The sequence below is a fragment of the Numenius arquata genome, chromosome 9, assembly GCF_964106895.1.
Source record: "Numenius arquata chromosome 9, bNumArq3.hap1.1, whole genome shotgun sequence".
NCBI classification, from domain to species: Eukaryota; Metazoa; Chordata; class Aves; order Charadriiformes; family Scolopacidae; genus Numenius; species Numenius arquata.
Window position 1 is genome coordinate 14,268,480 of NC_133584.1, and position 13,388 is coordinate 14,281,867.

The window sequence follows — 13,388 nt, forward strand, 5'->3', positions numbered from 1 at the left end:
TTTTTCCTCTCTTGAGTTTTGGGGCAGCTGCACGAAACTAATGAATTAAAACCGAAAGAATGTGTAGGACAGTGTGTGTCAAAGTGCAGATAAGGTAGTTCCTGCTTTCTGTCATGGCAGAAAGTGCTTTAAAAAGCTGCATCTTCTCAGAGAGGGAAGTGATCCTCAAGGGAGAACATACATCACTTGTAAACCTCCTGTGATGGAGTGATGGTTTACTTAACTTAAGAATCCCAGATGACCAAAGTCTGTCTGCTGTGATTTCTTGAAGTTATTGATGAAGAGTTAGGCACTGATGTCCAGGTTCTAAAATGGATCCTTACAGAGTTCAGCACATTTGTCACTGACTAAGCGAAGCCTATCACTTAAAGTTGACATGGAAAAATAATGATAAACTGCTACATGAGTAATGACATATTTAATGCTTGTTAATCTTACCGTAGACCCATGTCTCTTTATTTGAGCATCATTCTTGTTGTCTGCCAAATTTTAATTTTTTTCCTAAAATTTCCTTAATGATGCAAGGATCAAAACATCTAATTGGATGCTATTTTCTTTTTAGTCTTGGTTGCTTACAAGGGTACCTATTAATCAAAATTTAAGTAAGTACTTATTTTGGAGAGATTACTATTTCTATAAATGCAAATTTTTAAACTAACCAATGTGTGTGTTTGTTTTGAACTAGTATGGAGCTGTGGATTGTAACTTTCATGTTTCCAAAAGTTGGAAAAGTCAGTGTTGTGTATGTTACACATTGTTAACATTGTAGTGGACTCCACTTTTCTTCCAGTTTGGAAAAACAAAAGAGAAGGAAGTAGGTTCAGCTGGGAATGATAACAAACTAAGAAAAAATAAATACCTTTTTTTTTTTTTTTTTCTTCAGGGCATGATGACTTAAGTTTCTGACTATCAAAAATAAGCTTATAAATTTTTAGATCATAATAATAATCTCATCACCATTTCATTTTCTGACATCATATTTTAGAGAGACTTTCAGATAAATAGTCCTGATAGCATATTAGGTTATTATCTAGCTGACCATTGAGAATGCTTCATTTTGGGTAGAGAACCAACATATATCAGTTACTTCTTATGTCTCTTTATAGTTTTATAGTCTTAAAAGTTCCAGTAGCCTTTATATAAGTAATTTACTTTAATGGCTATATATGTCCTTTCTGTATAAGAAAAAATCTGTGGTTTTTTTTACATCACTGGATGAGTTATTGGGTAATAGTTCTGGTTTTCCTTTATACTTTTCACTAATTCTGCCAAAAACAGTGAGCATCATTATGTTCTGATTCATTCTAGCTAAACTGTTTTGAGTTTGAAATTGAATCTCTTTGCGTCCGTAAGTCTGATTCAGGATGTGAGTCTGTTTTACGAGGTTGCCTTGTCATTCTGCTACTAAGCTCCTTCTAGCTGTCCAGTGAGCGGCACAGCTAAATTCTGTTGAAAGATTGTTATTAGAATAGTTTTAATTAAAACTGTAAGGTAGAGACAGAGGGCTGAAAGATGACCAAGTCCTATCTTGCTATTGCAGCCATCGTGACTCTCATAAACTTGCAGCTTAATATAGATTAATAATCGTTTGTACCTTAAGCTAAACTTAATGGCAGTATAGAAATGTGTATTAGTTTGTATTAAGATTTGACAATATTTACTTTTCTGTAGACAAGGGGGACCGATGTGTTATAGCCCATAGAAATGTATCTTGTATAAAGTCATCAGTAGTCTGTATAGTTGTCAGTTTTGCTCCAGCTCTGTACCTCACTTCTCATGTGCTGTGTCGGAGACAGAAAGACGTGGTGCCTGCCAGCCTGAGAGCCCCGGGGACCGCGCCGAGAAATACAGACAGCTTCTGTTCTCTTCCACTGAGGAGGGGGAAACGTGTGGCCAAAGCTGTTTCATTAAGCTGCAGAGGTCTCGCTTGTGAATCTGGGGCAGCTATAGGTCAAGACATTGATTGATTAGTAATCTACAATTTCATTAGCACAATGCACAATTCCTGTTTCTGGTTCTAAAAAGTGTTATTAGTAATGCTAAAATGATGTTCCAATGCTCAATATCTTGTAAAAATAGCTGAAGTGTTTTCAGACAAGCTCTCTTCTACTGCTTCCTGATTATCTTTAGTCTGAAATAAAGGTGATACTGTTTTGTATAGGCAGCTGATAGCTTTGCTAGATACGATGTGCAGAGATTAATAATTAATATGATATTAATACTTGTAACAAAAGTTACTTCAGTGAGTGATGGCAGCTGTGATTTTTATTTTTGTTCTGTCTAAAATGACTTAAGACTAAGATTCTTACTGTGTTTCTACAGCAGGCTAAATATGCAATCTGGAGGTGATCTTTTCCTTTATTCGAGGTGAATTCTCCTACAACAGGGAAAAGAAAAAATGTACACATATATATCTTTGTAGAAAACAGGCTCCTTGATGTGTTTTCCTGTTTGCAAAAGGAGATTTTCAACCAGGTCACCAGCAGGCACTTGTTGATGAACTCATATCCATGAAATTGATATGTTGACTGACCCTTGGAGATTTTAATTGTGATACTAAAACAATATGTTAAGCACCTTGTCTTCTTCTAGGGTTTAAAATATTTTTTTATGAGAGGATGCTGAAATCCTGTCTTCATCTATTTAATAGTGAAAGCATCTCACCTCTGCACTTGGATAGTTAGAGCATATCCCTGTCCTTCTCATTGTCTTTCTGGAACTGATAACTGAAGCACAGGTATTCTAGATGTTGCTTAGATTAAAATACCTTTTCTCCGAGGATGGGAAAGGGATTTAAGGCAAGCAGAAAGTTGTCAGTAGGTCTGGTGAATATAAAGGTGGATGTCTAGCTTTATATGTCTGAGAGGGGAAGCATGATTTATAAAGTTATTTACGACAGTTTGTATCATAATTATGCCATTCCAGTGAGTGCACTTTGAAGTTGGAATTTATAGAAAGAACTCAATTGAACTGGCTGCAAATTCAAGGCTCATTATAGATTGCAATACATAAAAGAAATATTTTGTAACAATAAAGGAAGGCTACTATGATGTAGCATCAGTTGGCATCTTCATTCCATCTAAGTACCAGTAGCTAAAGAGTATGCTAGCTATTTTCTGTAAGCTTGCATTTTAAAGGCTGTCTATTTTTAATGATTCATGGATTTACTACATGAACTATTATAAATTCCATTTAAACTTTTCAGGGCTCTGCAGTGCTTTTATTACACTAATGAGCTAATTGTTTAAGAATCATTCACATGATTCATCCTCCTGCTCAGCCTTTTTTAAAAAAACTTTTAGCTGCTGACTCTCTTGACAAACCAGTATTTATAGCAGTTTGACAGCAGGATGAGGAACAGCGTTTGTCTTTGTAACAGCTTAAAGAGGCCTTTCCAGCACCCAGCCATGCAGTTACAATCTTGACCTCTTTCTTATGCTGGGAACATACGTACAGCAGACAAGCAGCACCTCCCATGTGTTTTCTTGACCCTTTGACTGTCCATTCACTTCCCATCTGTTTTGCAGCCTTAAAGGAACAGAGGGGGCCCTCTACTTATAAATCTGTCTTTGCAGCTGATAATTGATGTTCTGTCTCTTTAAGGGCAGCCTGGGTGGTTTTGCCTTTTTTTTTTTTGCCTTTTTTTTTTTATCTTGGAACTTTAGCTTGCCTCTTGGCCTCATCTGGAGGAAAATATGGTATGTGAACAAGAGGAAACTGGCAAAAAATGCCACAGGTAGTTTCAAAGGATTTTCTAAAATTCAGCAGGACGTGACCCTGCAATGATCAGTAAATTACAGTAGCTGTTAGGCTGTGGTTGTGTGCGACACGAGAAAGCATGTTGATGCAGGTCTTGTAACCGTGGGTGTAAAGTTTGCTTTCAGGGACATTATTTGGAGTGGCCGTGAGCGTGCTGCCTCATACTTTTTCAGCAAAAAGTAAAGCTTTTGCGTGGCCCTTACAATATCCAGGAATATGGTATAAAAGGCAGAACTTGGAAGAGATGATTTTATTTTCCCATGCACATGCGCTTCTCCACGTGACTGTTTGTAGGGGGTTATATACAACTATGGGGTTTGTGTTTTAGGTAGCCCTAAGCTAAAATTTGACTTTCAATAGGAAACTGTAGATCGGCATTTCCAGTTTTTAATGGTGTGCTTCTGGGCATCCTGCTGAAATCTGACTACAGACTGGGCATTCCTTTTTATTAGAGGAAAGATGATGCATTCACAGCAGTAAATTCAACATTTCTGCCTCTATGGTTAATTAACCATAACATAGAAGTAGCACAGCAAGCAGTGAGAATGTTTATAGGCAAGGAAGGGATTAAGAAAGGAAGGAAGATTAAAAAAGAAAAAAAACAAAGGGGGGACTAAAGTCTTAGCACAATCCAGAGCAAAAGGAGAAACAACCATGAGCTTTCAAATATCAAAGCCATGTAAACATCAGTTGGAGGTAGAAATCACTTTAATGTAGAACAGGAGGATTTATAATGAGGTATTAACACATTTTTATCGTTGTTTTTGCATGATGTAATTTTCATCAAAGTACAAAATAAAGATGGATCTGTGTCCAGAAAGATTTTTACAGTTTTTCTTGATGCTGCACCTGAAAATTGATGTCATATGGGCAACTTTGGAAACAGGGAAAGGGAAAGCTTTTTGATTTGCCTACAGTACTTGTGCGATTTTCTCCCTGTTGTGGCGCAGACAGACATGAACACTTAAAATTCCGTGCTAAAACCATTGGGGTTTTACAGGTAAGTATGTATGATTTGAATGTCTCAAAATTAATTTATCTTCAGAAGCATAAGCAAGTTGGGGCTTGTGAGCAGAGGCCACATCTTTTATTAAACCAATTAATGCAGTTAGAAAATATATAAAAAAACTTTTTCTTGCTACTTAGAGCATGGTTGAAATAAATCAGTAACATACTTTCCTTTTGTAATTTGTGTTTAATACTATTTTGAGATTATTTAGCCTTACCTCAGGAGATTCATTTGATAACTTACTTTAGCTTTATCATTTTATCAGTGATTCCCCAGCTTCTGTACTGTTAATTAGTAGGTAAGCTTGACTACCTAAGGCAGCAATCAGTAAGCAAACACTCCTTCTAAGACTCGGTGTTTCAGGGGTTTTCCTTCTGACCGGCTTATGATATTAGGAAAAGCAAACTTTCTGTGCCTGCATCTTTCTGTGTTTGCAACGTATCCAAATCCTAATTACAGATCAATTAGTCTGGTTTTGAGCCTTTTAGATTTAGGATCACAAGATTAATGAAAAGAAAATGAGTGGATAGCACTGTCATTTCATATGGAGATAAGGAGAGACTGAGCATGAATGGGGATCTCAAGACCTCTGAATAAAGAATTTCCTCATTCTGTCAGTGAAGTTTTATGGGATATGGAGGGAGGATTATGGGAATATTCATTACCAGATCAAGGGGCATAATGAGTTGATGTATGAACTAGCTTATCTTTTAGGTAAACACAGGGTAAATGGGAAGTAGAATAGCCATTCATTGCCCCTAGGCCTCTGAATTTTACTGTTCTAAAGATGGAAACAAGGGTTTAGTTACAGTTATTCATTGATTTCATTTGATTTTTTGATCACTGTTTACCAGATGCTGGAAGAATTATGTATTTTTAACTTCAGGTCTGCGTTAAAACTACCAAAGATGACATCTTCTTTCTAGAATCCAACAATAGTACATATTCTATGATTTAAACTTCTGCAGTACTGTATAATGAGAGTGTAGTACTATAACAGCCTTCTATCATACTGGTGCATTGTGTAACTGTGCTGCGGTGGTTCAACCTGTTACAAAAATAATTTGCTAGTAAGCTGGGTGCTTCTGCTTGTACATGGAAAAAACCACAGTATCGCAAAATCTAGAAAGAGCAACAGGTCACCTTTGTCTGTCCCTCAATTTACTTATATACTAAGTATTCTTATCTGAAACCCAAGTTATGTTCTGGGGTTTGGTATGTTTATAAACCTTCCTGAAAATAAAATATGCTGTAATTTACAAGTGTATGTCACTAATATTTTGATGTAAGCATCAACCAAAACCTTGCAAATGTGGGTACACAGCTTGTGTGTTTCACAGAGAAAACTTCCCCAAAGAAAGATGGGTAAAATCTGACTTGAATTGTAACAATTAATTGTTGTTCCAAATGCAGTGTCACATGTGCTGATGAAGCTATGGGCAGTTATCCCAGAATTGCAAACCCTGCACTTGCACTCGTTAGAAGAGTTCTGCCCGAGCATTTATATTTACTGGTTTATTAAGATTAGTGTTGTGTAAATGCGTAACTCTGCCATTAGCCTATTTAAAAAGTAAACCCATTTAGGAGACTGCTGCTCTGTGCTACAGAAGGGACTTGGGGGGGAAATGGTACGGGTTGGCTGGGGTCCGCTGCTGCAAAAGCCTTTACTACTGCAAAGAATACAGGGCAGAGAATGAATAATTGCAGCTATTTGGCAGTCATTGTAACTGTTCTTTTTTTAAGAATAGCCAGCATGTTTTTTCAAAGTATTAACTTACCTCAAGACCTCATAATTATTACAGTTAAGCAATCATTTCAATTCAGTCCAAGTATAAAAACTAATAAAGTGCACATAATATGGAGGCAATTTTAGTATGTCTGTTCTCTTGAGCAAACACAGCTGATTCAGTATATTCTGGTGGAATCCATATTTGCTATCCTGTTATTTTAATATGCCCTAATCAGAAAATTAAAATAGATTTTGTTGGCACAAACCTTTTTTTAAGGGTGAAATAATAGTTATAGATTTTTGCTGATGCTATTAATTTTCAGGACTGGAATATTTCATTAGCAAGAGGTTGAGAAGGGAAAATATTTGCATTTAATACTGCTAAATCTGGCTGCTTTCACTGAGTCTAATGGCTTGATCAATATAAAGAACATACTTGGGGAAAGCATGTAGCAATTAAAAAAGAAAAATCCACATCAAAAATAAAGCTATTGAAAGAGATCATCTGGGTCATGAGATCTAATCTCCAGTTATCACTGGCAACTGGTGCTCATTTTGGAGAGTCAGGTCCAGGATTAATAATTTCCAAAAATGTCAACTCTGTCCAAGATAATAGGACATTATTTCAAAGGTTAATTTTGTAAACATACACAGAGCATCAGTATTGAAAGCCGAGCTAAGTAGTTGCCTAAATAAATGCCATAGAATTAATGTTTTCATTATACACAAGAGGTTTATATACTGACAGGCAAACAATACTTTTTTTTTTTTTAAAAAAAAAAGATAGTAATGAAGATACTTTGAATGTGCTTAGTAAGGAGAAGTGATCATGGGACTTTTTTTTTTCATTGGTGGCTTTCAAAGATTCTCTCTGCTGAGGATTTCTTTTAATTTATTATTTATTTTCCTGGTAGAAATCAGCTGTTTCTTAACTTTCAAGATACAGCTTTTTTCCTCACACTGACTGTAAGCTTCATTTAATATCAACGTACTTTAAAAAAACAAAATCAACTGAAATTCAAGACAGTTCTTTCGGTGTTTGCTTGAGAACCCAGAGTGCGATTCAGGCTCACTGTACATCTGCGTTTGTAGATAAGCACCACTGGGGAAGAGGACACTGAAGTGTTGAAAGTATAAGTGGCCTCCCCTTCGTCACCTGAGAATTGTATGATAAAGATACGAGTTTGAGATTTCTTCATCCTCATGCAGGCTACTTTCCATATTTTATTTCAAATGCTAACTGAAATTCTGTACTGCTGTTACAACAGGACTACAGGGTTTTGTTGAGGTTTTTCTCATTATTGCTCTAAAATGAATTTCGTAACTGTCTAAGGATTGTCACCTTGTTACTGGATGAAACGTTTAGCTCTCTTAGCTACCTTCTTAGAGCATTCTCTTTGGAGGGTTTGGGGTTTTTTTTCCTCTTATGCTTATGTATCCCATTTAATGCTGATTGTTTTGTTTTTCTTTTGCTGTTATTTCAGCTCAACAAAGCAAGTTTATAACATACGGTGTTGCTACAGAGAAGAAAATTTTTTTTAAAAAAAAAAAAGCTCAAACCTTTGTCTCATACAAGGGTACCTATGACTTTAATCCAATAGTATTTTTAGCATGGAAAAAAAATTGTGTTTATGCCCATCTAACTTATTTTTGTCTATCCTACTGCTCTCCCCCTGTTCCTTCGTATTTCTGAAGTGTGTGTTTTTCATGGCTCTAATCACACATAGAAGGAGCTTCAAATGAGGATGTGGTAAGAGAGAAGCAGGAAATCTCACAGGCTTTGGATTCCAGCATGTTCTAAATCATGCTTCATAAGCAATTTAATAAATCAAATAGGTTATACGATGACAAGTGTTGTATGGAGTTGAGAAAAGAGTGGGAAAAATGCCTAAACCCCTGAATTTTTCCCAATGTTGCCTCTTCCTTCTTAGTAACTATTTGTAGTTGTGTACAAGTTGTGTTTTTGTAGAGAAAGAAAGTCCCAGCTTCAATATTTTTATAAAATAAGATTCTGCCCACATCCATCTGGTTCCTACTGAAACGCAAGGAATTAAAGTGCAAGTTTTAAGCATTCTTAACATTGTGCCTGCCCTTTTGAATAGGTGTCTTGAATATTGACGTTTAGTTCCCTGAAATTCTCACTGCTGAAAGGGCAGTAGCTTTCAGCTCTTTTTTAGAATGATTAGTGGTGTTTGTGACACTTCCTATGGAGAATAAAGATATTTGGTTAAATGTTATACGTAACAGGTGTACAGTAGTTCTGCTCTGCACCATCTAATGGAAACTTCAGGTTTTTGAAATGCAACACTTCTAGTATTGGATTGCTTTGGTAAACTTTCAAATTACTAAATCAGCGTGATAATCATAAAATAAGTTTGTAGAAGTTCTCATGTAGAAAGATGTTCGAAATCTTGGTAATTAAGAAACTAAATACATAGGGTAATATTGATGACAGCATTAGTTTTGTTCACGTTTGGAGGTTTGGGTTGTTTTGTTTTTTTCTTTCTGGGCATGTCTTCAATTTAGTAGTAAGTATCTGAACGGTGATCTTCAATTCTTCCAGAAAAAGTTCGTGAAATCCAGGAAAAACTTGAAGCCTTCATAGAAGCCCTCCATCAAGAAAAGTAGATTGTTCAAGCAGGTAATCATGTTTAGATCACAAAAAGATTGCTACAATTTTCTCATTGTCCAGTAAAAAATGGTTATCCATAGCTTTTAGATGCACGTTTCATACAAACTTTGTGAAAATTCCTTTTTGTTTTATTGCAGTGCCTGGCTGCTGCTGCTTCTTGCTTCTAAGCAGAACTATACTTTAGCTTTTATGCTACAAGCAGATATGAAATTTAGTAGAAATACAATTACTGGCTAGTTATTCAGATATTGTGAAACTCTGTAGGCTATGTGATTACTCTCTGTTCATTATTTTTAATAAATAGTGTGTTACAAATCTCTGTTAAAGAAAGCATAAGTAGCTGGAATCAAAATTAAGGGAACACTTTTCTTGTCTATAAAAGCATTTTGATTCTTTTTTTTTTCCTTGAAAGCACTGTGTATTGTTAGCAAAAATATTTGCATGTGGGTAATTTCAAAGTTTCTTTCTTAATTCTCAAAAACATAAGCCTAAGTGCTGTCATATATTTGCACACGTCTTAAAACAATCTCCTTTCTGTTTCAACAGCAACTTTACACAAGAATGCAGCCTTTTCCAGGATACCTTGCACAAAGAAGACTGAATAGAAATGGCTTTTTTTGTCCCATTCTCTTTCCTATCTTTTGGGGAGCATCCTAAAACGATGGAGGGGAACGAAAATAATGTCTCATGGGATTGAGAAGTTCAGTTAAAATCCACCTGCTCTTTTAATTTTTGAAGCTACGTGCACATGACAGAAGAATCTGAATTGTGTGTCAATGAGATAGCTTGGGAGTTTGCTGAAGTTGTACATTTAAGTTTGGGGTTTTTTTCCTGAAAGGAAAAAAACAAAAGCTTTTATTTTGGCATCTGTCTTGTATGGTAGAGCTGGATCAGATTCATAAAATTATTTTATCTGTCGTCATTTTCTTGCCTGCAAATGATCCTGGGAGTTTGACAAAAAGTTTTAGTATTTGTATGTACATTAAAATGCCCTTCTAAGTAATGCAATTTGTATTTGTTATGCTCTGTGTTGGAAACATTCTCTGATCATTCTGGTGCAGATTTAAAAGCATGGTATTGAGATCTTGAGAGGAAGTTGTGGATTTTGTTAAACTACTAAACTCTTGAGAGACACCATCCAAGCAATTCTTGTAGTGCTTTCAAGTGAAAGTACAGGCTGGTATTCACTGACATCTTAAAAGGTTTGGCTCAGGAAATAATGTCAACAACTGTTCCTTTTACCCGTTCTTTCCTAATATATGTTGTTACCCTTGAATCATAGCCGATTACATTTCATTTCTGGGATTGCACAGGCTCTGATTTCCTTGTTAAGTCCTCCCTTCACCATAGGTACAAAGTAACTTGATCAAGTGCGTGTGAAATGTAGAAAGGTACTCCATACAATTCCAACTTGTCCAACCTCCTGAACTAAAAGAGGAAAAATACAATTAATCTCATTTTTCTAATATCTGCTCTTAAGACCAAAATCGCTTTTATAAGAATGTTATGCACAAGGTCCCACTTGATTTCTATCATTCGGTATAGTAAAAATAGTAAGTAGTCGTTCTTTTACTGCCTTTCAGTTTTGCTGTAGAAATGTCACTTCTGACAAATTTAAGCCTGATCTAGGCTCTGTATCGTAGGTGCCTGGTGATTAATCACCACCATATTTTTCTGCCCACACTTTGCCGCAAATGATCTGGATACACTTCTGAACACTTGGGTGGAAGAAGAAACAGTTTGTTTTGCAGTTGTCTGGTTATGTATGTTTTAAAATTGACCTTGGTTTATTTTTCCCCTTTTGAAAAGGCTATTGATTTTGATGTGTGGCAATTAAAAGAGAGGAATCTGAACATTTTCGAACAGATACTGTTTCTGTTTGCTTTCAGATGAAACAATACACACTTTGGTAAGATGTTCCCCAAATGTTCAGACATCATATATTCAGTCAAGTGGACAAAAAGTTAACGTAGAGCTATTCATAAAATGGTGTTGAAAGATTAAATATTTCAAGGTGATCTAACCGAATGTTTTGGGATTTTCTGTTTAAAATTACTTCCTGAAAATGAGTGTTTGAGAACGGAAAAATGAAAACATGACTTAGGTCATCATCATTCTCTGAACATAACTTCGGAAATGTAAGTTTGCACAATTCTGAAGGCAGAGTCCTAAAGTTGTATAGCAAGTGAAATAAGTCTGTACTTGTGTTAAATCCTTCTTTGTTAAAAAAAAAAAAAAAAAAAAAAAAACAACCAAAAAAAACCACCACCACCCCACAACTTTTGCATTTAGCTAGAGATCACTGTTTGAAACTTGTGTAATGTAAATGTTGCAAAATGTCGCATCCAGTGGCCCAGTGTTCACCTCTCTTAGTGTAATGTTCCTAGAGTTTTAGTTTCAACTTCTCTGTGCTGCTCATCTAAGACTTAGCATGATGTACTCCATGAAAACTAGGTATTTATTGAATAAAAATGTAACTGAAGAAATAATAAAATGTGGATTTTGAACACAGTGCTATTGCACCTAATCCAGAAGTCACTTTGGCCTTCTCATTTGTTAAATTGTGAAAAAAATATCCTGTCAATGATATTAAACCTGACTCAGAAGTGCTGTGTCAGCACCAAGTTAGTGGTAACTGTACTGTTATCGTCTACTATATAAATTAATGATTACCTTATCATTCATTTAACACATTTAGACAAAGATGTCATGAAAAATCATTATGTTGAAAGCTTACCTCTCTAGAGGATTAAATAATCAACTGATATTCAAAGTATAAGTGAAGGCTGGTTATGGAGCGTTAGTTTCAGGTGCATTTAAAATAAACATGTACTGGGACAATGGGTTTGAGAATTATAGAGCAGTCGGCTTACCAACCCATGAATTCAAGAATATATCTTTTTCTTTTTTCATTCTTTTTCTTTTAGATGAAGACAAATTTTACAAAATGAATTGAAAAAAAAAAAAACCTATGGTATCAAAGGTGCTGCATATTTACTCCACAAAGTTTAAATTGGCGTGTTAGGTTCAGTGAAGGATTATAACTCTACATTAACTTGATTTCATGATAAAGCAAAAATGATCTTGACAAATAAGCAACAGGTAATTTTATGCTGTTTTTTATAGGATTTTATGTTAAGATTAGAGGAAAGGAGTTATGGCAACTTGTGCTTGTCTCACTAGTAAGTTTAGTATCACTTAACAGTAAAAGTGGGCTTAAGTTCAAAATTGCTGCTTGTAAGGAGTATCTTACTAGGTAATTTAGCTGTAGTTCTGTTAAGCAGCATAAGAAGGATGTGCTGACTATTACAACATTTTTTTAGATAGTAAACACAATTATTTGAACTGCCTCTAATATTTATGTGATACTCAAACGTATGTTATTCCAAACTGTTTTGCACAAGTTCAGGATATTTTTCTGTGTTACATATACTACCCTCAGATTCTGCATAAAGCAATTTATTTTAAGGAGCAAAGACTAATCTGTAATTTCTGTGGAGTTTTGAGATTAGAGAGGGGATCAGCAAATGCGAATATAATTATTCCATAAATGGATATTGCCTTTCCAAAGAATGTTCTTTACTGTCGTGTAGATATGGTAAGATATTTCTGGTTTTCATTAAATAAGACATTTATAAGACAAGGTTTAAATACTAATGGCAGTGGGTTTTTCTGTTGCTTCTTCATGAAAAAGGTACAAATGGTGCTTTCTTCAAATTCAAGAATTCTTCCGTGTGGTTACTAGTAACCTCATCCAAAGTTATCAGACCATGAGAGAGATGAAAAACTTGTATGTTTGTGTATGATGGAAAAATTGTATGAAATGTGTAAAAGTCAAAAGCAAGCATAGTTAAGTTAGAAGGTGAAAATGTCAAATGAAGTTCTTGAGCATACCTGTATGTTTGTAATAATGTATTTCACCATCAAGGATATATTAATCCATTTTTTGTCTGAGTATATTTGAACCAAAATTGAGTTATGATGTATTTCCAAAGCTAAGGTTTAGACAATTAAATTTTTGTGTATCTTAAATGTAATTTAGTAGTTCTTAACAACTGGATGAAAAAAAAGATGCAAGAGACTTCATCACTTCAGTTGAGAAATGTTGAAATATGGGATCTTCAAGTCTGACCCAGGGCCCTGTGAGTCAGTTAGAACTCTTGTTCTTTGTAGATTTGGTTCCGTAGATGTCTGTGGGATATTTTGATGTCAGTCAAGGTGTTGCCATATGAACTAAGTCTGTGGTGATACCTCTGTGT

At 35.3% G+C, this 13,388-nt stretch overlaps 1 protein-coding gene across 4 annotated transcripts in view; it reads left to right on the top strand.

Annotated features, from left to right (window-relative positions):
* Positions 1–11,653, top strand: part of OPA1 (OPA1 mitochondrial dynamin like GTPase) — a 56,113-nt gene extending 44,460 nt beyond the window's left edge. For all 4 annotated transcript variants that reach the window (XM_074152983.1, XM_074152980.1, XM_074152981.1 and 1 more), the window contains 2 exons: positions 9,061–9,138; positions 9,676–11,653. In XM_074152983.1, the coding sequence (XP_074009084.1) occupies positions 9,061–9,125 (65 nt within the window). In that variant the 3' untranslated portion in view covers positions 9,126–9,138; positions 9,676–11,653. The remainder of the gene's footprint in view (positions 1–9,060; positions 9,139–9,675) is intronic.
* The last annotated feature ends 1,735 nt before the right edge of the window (positions 11,654–13,388 follow it).